This window comes from Pelobates fuscus, chromosome 5 (assembly GCF_036172605.1).
Source record: "Pelobates fuscus isolate aPelFus1 chromosome 5, aPelFus1.pri, whole genome shotgun sequence".
Lineage (NCBI taxonomy): Eukaryota > Metazoa > Chordata > Amphibia > Anura > Pelobatidae > Pelobates > Pelobates fuscus.
The window spans coordinates 196,460,872-196,475,375 of record NC_086321.1 but is presented as its reverse complement, the minus strand read 5'-3'; the positions used below and the strand labels follow the sequence as shown (position 1 = coordinate 196,475,375).

At 43.1% G+C, this 14,504-nt stretch overlaps 1 protein-coding gene across 2 annotated transcripts in view; it reads left to right on the top strand.

The window, feature by feature from the left end:
• Positions 1–14,504, top strand: part of SYK (spleen associated tyrosine kinase) — a 108,440-nt gene that overhangs the window by 91,679 nt on the left and 2,257 nt on the right. For both annotated transcript variants that reach the window (XM_063454938.1, XM_063454937.1), the window contains 3 exons: positions 101–310; positions 1,156–1,345; positions 9,919–10,059. In XM_063454938.1, coding sequence (XP_063311008.1) covers positions 101–310; positions 1,156–1,345; positions 9,919–10,059 — 541 coding nt within the window. The remainder of the gene's footprint in view (positions 1–100; positions 311–1,155; positions 1,346–9,918; positions 10,060–14,504) is intronic.

Here is a 14,504-nt window from a genome sequence, read left to right as displayed (position 1 = left end):
AAAAGAATTACCTTTCAAATTATACTTCCAAAAGTAAAAGTTATGATGATGGCTACAGAAATATTTTCTACATTAAAAGCAACCCCAATTATGATTTCAGATCTAACAGAAAAGTTGCTGTTAAGATCCTCAAGAATGACAACGATGACCCTGCTGTACAGGATGAACTGCTTAAAGAGGCTTCAGTTATGCATCATTTGGATAACCCATACATCGTAAGAATGATTGGAATCTGTGAAGCAGAGAACTGGATGTTGGTAATGGAGCTTGCAGAACTCGGACCACTAAATAAATTTCTGACAAAAAGCAGGTATATACAATGTAATTGACATACAAAAAGCCTGGATAGGTCATGGGATTTCAATGTCAATATAGTAATAATCACAAAAACAAAATAGGCATATGCTTAAATCATGTCTTAAAGATACACTGTGCATTTGATAAGTTTTAGCTTTATGTTCATGTTGGTTTAATCCCTGTTTAATGTTCAATTTGTGTTTGCTTACCCCCTATATTTAACAGTATGTAATGAAGTGTATAAAATTAAATTAAATGCAGAAGTGAATACCACTTTCTCTTGCAAATGGATGCTTCCATGTTATCTCTTTGTCAGTTATTGTTACAAGATGTTTTGTTTGCACCTGGCAGGCAGCATAGAGAAAACATACAGAGAGGATGAGAAATTAAATTGTTTTTCAAATTCTCATTCTCATTTACAATGCGGGCTGTCACTGTGCCTGAACTGAACTGGATTGTGATGTAATTTGTTAAATATTTAATTTAAATGTAAAAGAAAGCAGTCCTTCACATGAAAAACAGAAATGATAGGTGATTTTTATTTTTTATTCAAAGTTGCACTTTCTAGAAAAGTGATAATTACCCTTTAAGACTTTTTGACACCTTAGGCAAAAGTTTTTTTATTTTTTTATTTTAAACCCAGCTTCTTTTGAATCCTGTGTTAGTATCTCCCTATTCTCCATGTCTTCCAATCTCTAGAACACAAGCTTGGTCACATGATATAAAACCGTTAGTTTTAGTTCCATACTGAATTCAGCATTTATTTGATTTACCCATCTAGCTGGTACATTTTGAGAGTGTGGATTGTGTGCTGCTTTGTAAACCTGTTCATGTGTATTTACTTTCTTTTGAATATAGGGATGTTTCGGAAAAGAATGTAACAGAACTTGTCCACCAGGTTTGCATGGGAATGAAGTACCTAGAAGAGAGTAATTTTGTCCACAGAGATCTTGCAGCTCGAAATGTTTTGTTGGTCACCCAGCATTATGCCAAGATTAGTGATTTTGGACTTTCAAAAGCAATTGGATCAGATGAAAATTACTACAGAGTAAGATTTACATAATAAGCAAATTTCAGTATGCTGAATTGCTTGTGGATTTACATACATTTTGACACAGTTATGTTTTACATTTTCATTGTAAAAATAATTCTGAATAAGACATTATTGTATATCTTTTACGACAAGCTAACCTGGGAATAGTGATGTACCGAACGGTTCGCTGGCAAATAGTTCCTGGCGAACATAGCGTGTTCACGGCGGGCGAACATATGCGCGGTTCGATCCGCCCCCTATTCGTCATCATTGAGTAAACTTTGACCCTGTGCCTCACAGTCAGCAGACACATTCCAGCCAATCAGCAGCAGACCCTCCCTTCCAGACCCTCCCACCTCCTGTACAGCATCCATTTTAGATTCATTCTGAAGCTGCATTCTTAGCGAGAGATGGGAAAGTGTAGCTGCTGCTGATTTGATAGGGAAATGGATAGCTAGGCTAGGCCTGAAGGACTCATCCGATCTCTGCTGACAGCACCCCAAAAAGCCCTTTTTAGGGCTAGAACATCAGTCTGCTTTTTTTTCTATGTAATCTAATTGCAGTTGCCTGCCTGCCAGCTTCTGTGTCAGGCTCACAGTGGATACTGTGCACACTTGCCCAGTGCCACCACTCATATCTGGTGCACAATAGCATGCATTTAAAAAAAATAAAAAAATGTTTTTACTGTAATAGATTGAATAGCAGTTAGTTGTCTGCAAGCGTCTGTGTGTCAGGCCTACAGCGTCTACTCTGCCAACCTCTGCCAGTGAACAGTGCCACTCATATCTGGTGTCACAATAGCGTGCATTTAAAAACAAAAACATTTTTTTTCACTGTAATAGATTGAATAGCAGTTAGTTGTCTGTAAGCGTCTGTGTGTCAGGCCAACAGCGTGTACTCTGCCAACCTCTGCCAGTGCACAGTGCCACTCATATCTGGTGTCATAATAGCGTGCATTTAAAAACAAAAAAAGTTTTTAACTGTAATATAATAGCAGTCAGTGTCCTTCATAAGTGTGTGTCAGGCCTACAGCGTGTACTCTGCCAACCTCTGCCAGTGCACAGTGCCACTCATATCTGGTGTCACAATAGCTTGCATTTAAAAACAAAAAAAGTTTTTGACTGTAGTATGATAGCAGTCAGTGTCCTTCATAAGTGTGTGGCAGGCCTACAGCGTGTACTCTGCCAACCTCTGCCAGTGCACAGTGCCACTCTTATCTGGTGTCGCAATAGATTGCATTTAAAAACCCAAAAACTTTTTTCACTGTTATAGATTGAATAGCAGTTAGTTGTCTGCAAGCGGCTGTCAGGCCTACAGCGTGTACTCTGCCAACCTCTGCCAGTGCACAGTGCCACTCTTATCTGGTGTCGCAATAGATTGCATTTAAAAACCCAAAAACTTTTTTCACTGTTATAGATTGAATAGCAGTTAGTTGTCTGCAAGCGGGTGTCAGGCCTACAGCGTGTACTCTGCCAACCTCTGCCAGTGCACAGTGCCACTCATATCTGGTGTCACAATAGCTTGCATTTAAAAACAAAACACTTTTTGACTGTAATATAATAGCAGTCAGTGTCCATCATAAGTGTGTGTCAGGCCTACAGCGTGTACTCTGCCAACCTCTGCCAGTGAACAGTGCCACTCTTATTTGGTGTCGCAATAGATTGCATTTAAAAACAAAAAACGTTTTCACTGTTATAGATTGAATAGCAGTTAGTTGTCTTCAAGCGGGTGTGTCAGGCCTACAGCGTCTACTCTGCCAACCTCTGCCAGTGCACATTGCCACTCATATCTGGTGTCACAATAGCGTGCATTTAAAAACAAAAACATTTTTTCACTGTTATAGATTGAATAGCAGTTAGTTGTCTTCAAGCGTGTGTGTCAGGCCTACAGCGTGTACTCTGCCAACCTCTGCCAGTGCAAATTGCCACTCATATCTGGTGTCACAATAGCGTACATTTAAAAACAAAAATTTTTTTTCACTGTTATAGATTGAATAGCAGTTAGTTGTCTTCAAGCAGGTGTGTCAGGCCTACAGCGTGTACTCTGCCAACCTCTGCCACTGCACAGTGCCACTCATATCTGGTCTCACAGTAGCTTGCACGCATAGTACCACTAATCCCCCAAAAAATGACAGGCAGAGGCAGGCCACCCCGCAGGGGCCGTCGTGGTTGTGGTGCTGTGATTCCCTTTTGCCCTAGAATAATGCCCAGTTTTCAGAGGCCACGTACCCTGAACTTGAAAAGTTCTGAGGACATAGTTGACTGGCTAACACAGGACACCCAATCTTCTACAGCTTCCGCTCGGAACCTTGACGCACCATCCTCCTCCAGCTTAGCTTCGGGCACCTCTCAAGATACCACTCACCCGCCTGCCGCCACCACCAACACTAGCACCACAGCCGCTTCACTTTATCTGTCAGAGTAGTTATTTACACATCCGTTTGAAGAAATCAGTGATGTGCAACCATTATTGCCATAGGATGTAGATAACAGGGATATGTCTCAGTCAGGCAGCATTACACACATGGACGTACGGTGTGATGATGATGATGTTGTAACCGCTGCTGCTTCCTTTGCTGAGTTGTCAGATACAAGTGAAGCGGTTGATGATGACGATGCGTCCATGGATGTCACGTGGGTGCCCGCTCGGCAAGAAGAAGAACAGGGCGAAAGTTCAGATGGGGAGACAGAGAGGAGGAGGAGACGAGTTGGAAGCAGGGGGAGGTCGTCGCAAGGAGCTAGTGGCACAGTCAGACAGCATGCATCGGCACCCGGGGTCAGCCCGACAGCACGCCAATCAACGCATGCTCTGTCCACCACCAGAATGCCGTCATTGCAGAGCTCAGCAGTGTGGAATTCTTTTTGTGTGTCTGCCTCTGACAACAGCGATGCCATTTGCAACCTGTGCCCCAAAAAACTGAGTCGTGGTCTAACACCCACCTAGGTACAACTACTTTGCGTAGGCACATGATCGCACATCACAAACGCCTATGGGATCAACACATGAGTACAAGCAGCACACAAACTCAAAGCCGCCATCCTCCTCCTGGTCCAGCATCTTCAGCCACATCAACCACTGCTGTCCTCCTTGCCCCCTCTCAACCATCCGCCACTCCGTCTCTCGCCTTGAGCAGTTCCCGCTCATCTGCCCACAGTCAGGTGTCTGTCAAGGACATGTTTGAGCGTAAGAACCCAATGTCAGAAAGTCACCCCCTTGCCCGGCGTCTGACAGCTGGCTTGTCTGAACTATTAGCCCGCTAGCTTTTACCATACAAGTTGGTGGGGTCTGAGGCATTCAAAAAATTTGTAGCTATTGGGACACCCCAGTGGAAGGTACCCGGACAAAATTTCTTTTCACAAAAGGCAATCCCCAACCTGTACTCGATTGTGCAAAAGGAAGTAATGGCATGTCTGGCACACAGTGTTGGGGCAAGGGTCCATCTGACCACTGATACCTGGTCTGCGCATTGGGTAAACCTGCTGACGGCTGCCAAGCATGGAATGCGTGGCTCTGCAGAGGAGTTGTTGACACCGCCACGACTTGCAGGCAGGTCTGCTGCCACCTCCTCTACTCCTCCTACTCCATCCTCTTCCATAACCTCCTCGGCTGAGTCCTCTTCTGCTGCTGCGTCTTGCTCCACATCAACGGCACCCCCCAGCTCCCCAGGTACTATTCCACATCCCGGATACGGCAGTGTCACGCCGTCTTGGGTTTAACTTGCTTGAAAGCAGAGAGTCACACCGGACAAGCACTCCTGTCCGCCCTGAACGCACAGGTGGAAAAGTGGCTGACTCCGCAGCAACTGGATATAGGCAAAGTGGTTTGTGACGGAACAAATTTGTTGGCGGCATTAAAGTTGGGCAAGTTGACACATGTGCTGTGCAACGCTTTGTGCATAAGTACACAGGCTTACAGGACGTCCTGAAGCAGGACAGGAAGGTGTGTGGTCATTTCAGGTGTTCCTACACGGCCATGGTGCACTTTGCAATTATCCAGCGGCGAAACAACATGCCAGTGAGGCGCTTGATTTTCGACAGCCCGACGCGTTTGAATTCAACACTCCTAATGTTCGACCGCCTGCTCCAACAAGAAAAAGCCGTTAATGAATAATTGTATGACCGGGGTGCTAGGACAGCCTCTGGGGAGCTGGGAATTTTTTTTCCACGTTACTGGACGCTCATGCGCAATGCCTGTAGGCTCATGCGTCCTTTTGAGGAGGTGACAAACCTAGTCAGTCGCACCGAAGGCACCATCAGCGACATCATACCATTTGTTTTCTTCCTGGAGCGTGCCCTGCGAAGAGTACTGGATCAGGCCGTAGATGAGCATGAAGTGGAAGAGAAAGAGTTGTGGTCACCATCACCACCAGAAACAGCCTTATCAGTATCGCTTGCTGGACCTGCGGCAACGCTGGAAGAGGATTGTGAGGAAGAGGAGTCAGAGGAGGAATGTGTCTTTGAGGAGGAAGACCAACCACAACAGGCATCCCAGGGTGCTCGTAGTCACCTATCTGGTACACGTGGTGTTGTACGTGGCTGGAGGGAAGAACATACCTTCATTGAGATCACTGAGGAGGAGGAACGGGAAATGAGTAGCTCGGCATCCAACCTTGTGCAAATTGGGTCTTTCATGCTGTCGTGCCTGTTGAGGGACCCTCGTATAAAAAGGCTGAAGGAGAACAACCTGTACTGGGTGTCCACGCTCCTAGACCCCCGGTATAAGCAGAAAGTGGCTGAAATGTTACCAAATTCCAACAAGTTGGAAAGGATGTAGCATTTGCAAAATAAATTAAAAAGTATGCTTTACACAGTGTATAAGAGTGATGTCACAGCACAACGGGAATCTAACAGGGGAAGAGGTGAAAGTAATCCTCCTCCTCCCACGACCACGCCGGCAAGGACAGGACGCTTTACAGACGTGTTGTTGATGAAGGACATGCAGAGCTTTTTAAATCCTACGCATCGCCACAGCCCTTCGGGATCTACCCTCAGAGAGCGACTCGACCGACAGGTAGCAGACTACCTCGCCTTAAATGCAGGTATCGACACTCTGAGGAGCGATGAACCCCTTCACTACTGCGTGTGCAGGCTTGACCTGTGGCCTGAGCTACCACAATTTGCGATAGAACTTCTGGCCTGCCACGCTTCAAGTGTCCTGTCAGAAAGGACCTTCAGTGCAGCAGGAGGTATTGTCACTGAGAAGAGAAGTCGCCTAGGTCAAAAAAGTCTAGATTACCTCACCTTTATTAAGATGAATGAGGGATGGATCCCGAAGGGACTGACAGTGGGCGATACATTCGACTAAAAAAGGCCTAATGGGATGAGCTGCCTTGGGCTAAAAATGGTCCACACGCTGCTGTATTTTAGCTCTGAATGCCGGTTGACTTGCGTGACTTATCCGCCACCAACTAAGGTTCAAGCCACAATGTTTTAGGGCACTTTCTGCCTGGGAAACAAACATCAATTGTTCTGCCTGCTGCTACAGCAGCGGCTGCAACAATACCTAATTTTTCAGGCATGTGTACATGCCTAATTTTTCGGGCCTCTGGTGCCCGAAAATCAAACCAAAAAAAGGCACATAACAGGGATTAACCTGATAGGAATAGTACTACTTAACACACCACTTCTATCTGGTGGCACATTAGATTGCACGCGCAGTGCCCCAAATTTGAAGTAGGAGGACCAACCAAGCATCTTTTTCCATCTCCCGGTTCCTAAAATCGATGCCATATACACATCCCCTGATAGGGCGCCAGCTCGTTATTCTCTTGGGCGCCAGCTCGTTATTCTCTTTTTCACCTTCACTAGGGACACTTTACTGCACTATGGGCACTTAGACCCACTCTTTGTCTTGCACAGTGTTATTCCTAGCCAGCATCTGTGATGGGAAATCAGGCAGTCATCTAAACGTTTAGATTGAGCTTTAGCTTAGAACACCCTTGAAGGTGTTTAAGAAGATTAGGGCTAGTTTAGAGGATTCGTCTTAGACCTCTCTGAGTCTTTATAGCCCTTCTACCTATCCAGCATTTCTGGAAACTAGCTAAGAGAAAGGGTGGCTGTGTGTCTGTGATACATTTAACTTTATATCACCTTATTGACACTTTTTATGACAGCATCACTCCGGTCTCCATACTCTCTGCCTATACCCATCTATTTAGAGGGAATTTCCTTGCCCCATGCAATATTATATCATAGGTAATAGTATTACCATTATTTCACACACTATAGGGAAATGAGTATAGTATCCCTTTGTTATTTATAAATGATACAATAAAGACTTTTGTCCATTACTCAATTTACTTTACCAAAGGGTACTAACCACGGTATTAGGAAGCATTACTCTGCTTTCCCTTTCTCCCTCTATTATACACCTATGCTCACTAGGATTTGTAGGTATCACTTTATTATAGTTGTCTAACCTTTTCCTATGCCAGTTTTAGATCTCCTTCTTGGGAGATTTTTTCTTTTTTCAGTTTATTAGCATACCTGGGTACAAGCCCTCAGTGGGGCTGGCACCACCGCCTGACTACATTTCCTCGTTTCTTCCACTCATACCGCTTTTTCCATCTTTGAAGGGGTTTGGCGAAACAAGGAAATAGTCCTCTACTCGTAACAGGGATTAAACTGATAAGAATAGTACTACTTAACACACCTTATAATAACGCAGAGAGAGGCAACGCAGAGAGAGGAGTCTGAAGAAGAGGAGTCAGAGGAGGAAGGTGGCTTTGAGGAGGTGGAAGACCAAACACTGCAGGCGTCCCAGGGGGCTTGTTGTCACCTTTCGGGGACCCTTGGTGTTGTACGTGGCTGGGTGGAGGAAGAGACCTTCAATGACATCAGTGAGGACAAGGAACGGGACATGGCAAGCTTGGTATCCAACCTTGTGCAAATGGGGAGTTTACGGTTGTGCAAATGGACTGTTTGCGGTTGTTTGCGGTGCGTTAAACGGGGAGTTTGGTCTGTCACTGTGAAGCGGGCGTAACCCTTACACTACCTGATCAATACAACATCATACAGTAGGTCCCCCCCTCATTATTTTTATGGCCCCCACCCATGGGTGGGGGCGGGCGGGAGGACAGTAGGTCCCCCCCATTGTGATTTATGGCCCCCACCCACCGAGCAGGGGTGGGGGCCGGGGGAGGAGGACAGTAGCCCCCCCCCCCTTATCCTTATTTACTGAATATTCCCCTGTATAACAATGTTTGGCATTTAGTGAATATTCCCTATTCTGCTCTGTGTCAGTGTGTATCAGGGTCTCTGAGGACAGGTGTCAATCCATATCTGCCAAGTGACCCTATGTAGGAGGAACAGTCCCTATTCTGCTCTGTGTCAGTCTGTATCAGGGTCTCTAAGGACAGGTGTCAATCCATATGTCAAGGTGTCAATTTGTCATATGTCAGGTGTCAATCCATAACCATTGTGATTTAGGAATGTTAGGTGATTTATGCCCTTTATGGATTAAAACCAGACTCTGCATCAACTGTGTAATTTTCCATGGGAGTTTTGCCATGGATCCCCCTCCGGCATGCCACAGTCCAGGTGTTAGTCCCCTTGAAACAACTTTTCCATCACTATTGTGGCCAGAAAGAGTCCCTGTGGGTTTTAAAATTTGCCTGCCCATTGAAGTCTATGGCGGTTCACCCGGTTCGCCGGTTCGCGAACATTTGCGGAAGTTCTCGTTCGCCGTTCGCGAACCGAAAATTTTATGTTCGCAACATCACTACCTGGGAAGAGTACATAATATCTTAAGGCTCACTAAGTAGTCTCTCCTATGTCTATATGTTGGTTAGCCATCTAATAGATAGGAATGGTATTGTCAATGATTTCTGTTAGGCAGTGAAGTGAAGATTAATATATACTCATTGACAAATGAACATGAAGACCTTTCACATATAATTTGTCCTCCCCCAAACTTTGCTTGGAATTGTTAACATGAAAGCCCTTTAAAATAGCATGTTTTAATGAATCGTTATCCTAAATATTAGATATTAAATGTTAAATATTAAATATTAAATAATATTAAATATCACTTAACCGTTGGTTTCATGGTGACCCTAGTAACCCCTGCTCCAGGGGTAGACAACCTTCCACATTCCAGATGCTTTGGACTACATCTCCATAATGCATTTACAACCATAATGCAGGCAAAGCATCAATGGAAATGTAGTCTAAAACATTTGAAGTGACGAAGGTTGCCTACCACTGCCCTATTTCTTCATTTAATATTGACATTTCATCTTCCAGTACTATATATTTCAGAAGTGATTTTCTACTCTAAACTGTGAAGCAATGGAAGGGTTCATTGGTGAGGATTAATTGGCTTGCAGTTAGCTGAAGAAAAGTGGTTTCCGCAAGAAACTGCCTAAGTTCTTAAATTTTATTTATTGTTTTCCTGCTATTTAGTTCTTGTGCTAGAGGTTAAATTAGAAAGGAATTCCCTTATCACATTGATTTCTGTGGGACACTTTTTCGTAAGTGTGGAGGAAGATTTGTGATGCAGATTAGATGGCTTAATAATTAATCTTTTTGTTTGTTGTCCCTATTATTGCTTCTTCTGTATCATTGAATTGTGTCTTTAATCTTTTTAAGGCAAAATGTTGTGGGAAATGGCCAGTTAAGTGGTATGCCCCTGAATGTATAAACTATTATAAATTCTCAAGCAAAAGTGATGTATGGAGTTTCGGGGTACTCATGTGGGAAGCCTATTCCTATGGTCAAAAACCGTACAAGGTAAGCTTTCTCCAAAAATATTGTTAGCTTTATGAATTCATATTTTGATTGCATCGTTTCATATTTCTTTTCAGATGACCTGAGTTGCTTTTATCCCATCATAAAGACCTGTGTGGGATTCTCTCCATTTGTCTTTAGTCATAGCCATATTTAGTTATTCACACCATCTAATTAATGAAAACACATCAGAATGTGTGATGTCAGAGTAGGCAAGTTCAGATTAAGACATCATACCAGAAGCTAACAATGACAAGGAAATCAAGAATGCTTAATTAAATAATGAATGATTAACATAACAATAATTAAATAATTAAACCCCTCTTAGTATCATATGCAACTAACTTTAACTCAGCTATTCATTAAACTGTTTAAAGTGTACCTGTCATGCTACACAAAACTTAATACCCCTCATTACAACGCTTTGCTTTATAGCACTTCACTAATACAGCATTTTCAATTATAAGCATTGTGATGAATGTTTTGGGCCCCTGCACTGACAGCTAAAAGGTAGATTTCCATCAGTCGTATAACTACCATGGTGCAAATCCAACTAATAGACCATTTCCCCATCTTAGCAGGATTGTATTTGCGAGCTGTGTTGTACATTTGAATGTAGGCACGTTTTTGTATAGAGTATATGTGTGCATGTAGGGGTGTATTTCTATGTATTGTTGACATCAGAATGCAATGGTGTACTTGTGTGTAGTGTTTTGTTTGAATGCAGGGGTGTGTTTGTATGTAATGTTGACTTTTAACTTCAGGTGTGCTTTGTGTGTGGTGTTGGGGTTTGAATGAAGGCTTTTTGTATATAATTTTGGCATTTTTATACAGGGGTGTTTTTGTATGTAATGTTTGCGTTTGAATAAAGGGGTGTGTTTGTATGTAGTGTTGGCTCTTAAATGCGGGTGTACCTTTGCATGTAATATTTGTGTTTGTATAGAGTATATGTGTGCATGTAGGGGTGTAATTGTATGTATTGCTGTCATTGGAATGCAGTGGTGTACTTGTGTGTAGTGTTTGTGTTTGAATGATGGAGTTTGTTTGTATATAATTTAAGCGTTTACAGGGGTGTGTTTGCATGAAGTGTTGGCGTTTGATTGCTGAGATGTATGCACATATGCTGCCACATGCATACATACACACATATAAACACACTGACACATACACTAATATAGACACGCACACTGAAACATACACACACTCCGATACACACACTGACACATACACACACCCTGGTGCACAGACACATACACTGACACATACACACACTGACACACAGATACATGCAGTGACACATACACATACACTCAGATACACACAATGACACATACACACCGCCTAGAAACCAATTGGAAGCGCACACGTTCAAAGCTGTGGGTATCTACATAAGTGTGCTCAATGCAGGAAGGGTGAATCCCCAGTGAATTAATAAGAGAGAATTCTGGCACACCAAGGGGTTTCCCATGAAGCTTGATAAAGGCTCTGCAAGAGCCAAAACGTTGCTGTACTTTGTTCTGCAATAAAAACTGCCTTTGTGGGAGACTCCTCTGTGTGTCTGGGTTCTCTCTCCTATAGATAAACACACCCTAACACAAAGATACACACACTGACACATACACACACCCTGCAACACAGACATACACACTGATACAAAGAAACACACACTGACACATATACACACACCCTGACCCACAGATACGCACACTTACACATATTCCCACCCTGACACACAGACACATAGATACACACACTTATACATACACACACGCTGACATACAGATACATACTGTCATATTCATGCATTTACATATATACACACCTTGACACACATACACATACACATACAGTGACACATACATACACACGTACATGTCATAATTTGTCTGTTTTTAGCCACCCTCCTATTAACATACCTCTTGTGGCTTAACTGGGATCCTGCTGCTGGATGAGGTCAGACCGGAGCTGGCTCTCTTTCTACTTCTCCTAACTCCTGTGCCACCTCCTCTGTCTCCTGGGCAGCTCATTCTTGATCTGGGAGAAAGTGACTGGCTCTCACCTTTGGTTGTATTATTGTACTTTTAATATATATATATATATATATTTGATATAAGATAGTGGCTTCTGCTGATTGGTGCTGTTGGAGGTCAGTTTGCATCTCCACCTTGCCTATTCCTCCCTTACCACGAAACTCCATGTATGTTAGCTGGGAGGATGTGACCTGCACTCAGTGACCTCCCAGTGCTGGCTGCTGATATTAGATGGGCTTTGTCACGCTATTAAATGACTTGGCCTCTGAGGACACATGCCCATCGAATGGCTCTAAGTGCATGGGCCAACCAATTGACCACCTGAGCGCATGGGCCCTGGTGCAGCTTCACCGGCTGCACAGGCTGCACCAGCAGTAGTTCTACCACTGTCTGTGACTGCATATGCATGTAGTTTACTCTATGACAGTGGTTCCAACCCACTCCTAAACCACCCCTACCAGGCCTGGACTGGGAAATAAATCTGGCATTTTTGAGTCACAGCGGACCACTGAGAAGAGGCGGGGCCAAAGAGGGGGTGTTTTGTCATCACCAATGACAAGCACAGACCCTCGTAAAATGAGCATGTTGGTTCAATGCTCTTGAATAGTGCAGTGTGTGTGAGGGGTGCAGTGTGTGTGAGGGGTGCAGTGTGTATGAATGGTGCAGTGTATGTATGAAAAGGTGCAGTGTGTATGTGTGTGTGTCTGTGTGAAGGGTGCAGTGTGTGCGTGTAGTGTGTGTCTGTGAAGGGTGCAGTGTGTGAGTGTAGTGTGTGTGTGTGTGTGTGAAGAGGGCAGTGTGTGAGGAGTGCAGTGTGGGAAGGGGTAGTTAGTGTGTGTGTGTGTGTTTTGTGTGCAGTGGGGGGAAAAGGAGTGCAGTGTGTACGCTTGTGTGTGAGAGGGGTGCAGTGTGTTTGTGTGAGGGATGCAGTGTGTGTCTGAAGAGTGCAGTGTGTGAGTCCAATTTGTGTGTGTGTGTGTGGAGTGCAGTGTGTGTGTGTGTGCATATGTTTGGTGTGCAGTGGAGGGGGGGTGCAGTGCGTGTGTGAGGGGTGTTGTGTGCTTGTGTGTGTATGAAGGGTGCAGTGTGTATGAAGGGTGCAGTGCGTATGAAGAGTTCTGTGTGTATGAAGAGTGCTGTGTGTATGAAACGTGCTGTGTGTTTGGGCCTGCCCCCTACCAATCCAGGATATAAGGATTACCCAGTTGTGTCTAAGACGTTTTTTTATATTAAAACTAAAACTTTATCCTAAAATCCTGGACTGGTAGGGGGTCATGAGGACTGGTTTGGGAACCAAACCTCTATATAAAGCTCTCTACACAAGTACACTGAACAGTAACCGTTAAAAAAACAAATATCAATCACCCACTAATGATACCCTTAAAAAAAAGAAACATTTTTATCTGAACCCAAAAATAAACAACTTATCCACTCCTTCTTAACCCTATTCTATATAAATTTATATAACATTGATGTTTAGTTACTTTAGAACTTGTACTTGTATCCACCTATATTAACTAAGAAATTAGCTATATCATATAATGAAAAAGACTAGTATACTATCAAATAATCCGTTTTATCTAAACTTTTAACAGCCCTAGAAATTTGAAAAGTTCAGTAATGATTTTTGATAATTGGTGCTTTTTTGATATCCTCTTACTATTATCTAAAACCTGTACTTTGCTTAACAGTGGAACAGATGCATTGCTCTTATATATCCTTGGCGAGTGAGAGAGAGAGAGAGAGAGAGAGAGAGAGAGATGTCAATCTATGATTCATTATATTTAAAAAGCTGTGACTGGATGAGATTATGTTTCTCCTTTTATCTTCCTTCTTTTATCTAAAAGGCTATACTGAGTCACATTCTTTTTGGTTGAAATGTGTTTGTCTTTTACATTAAAGTGGCAGTGTCACTTTTTAGAGTCTTTGAATTTTTTATTTTATAATGTTTTGCGTTGCCCCTCTAGGTGCTCCTTCCACTTGTGTGGTGGTGGTCAAGGTAGGGGCTGTCAGGGACTTATACCTGCTATAATTTCTTTCTCCTCAGCATTGCTATTTTTTTTCTGCCATGCTTATTCCTCTCCCAATAACTTCTCCTATCAGGAGTTGTCATCACAATTGCCCGCATGCGCAAGAGTACAATGGGGTCTATGGAAAATTCCTCGAGACTGTGGGATCTTCCATAAATAGGCTCGAGCTTGCACATAAAGTGTCATAAGCATCTATAATTCTCTCTTAATGAAAAGCTCAAAAATGACAAAATCACTTTAATTTAAAATGTTCTTGTTACAGTGAAATCTGAAAATAAGGAAGTTAAAATAAATATGTTTATTGTTTATGGTTTTTGTCATTTGCTTTACATTTTAGTTTCATATGTTATATATTGCTTAATAAAAAAATGAAAAACTAAACATTAAA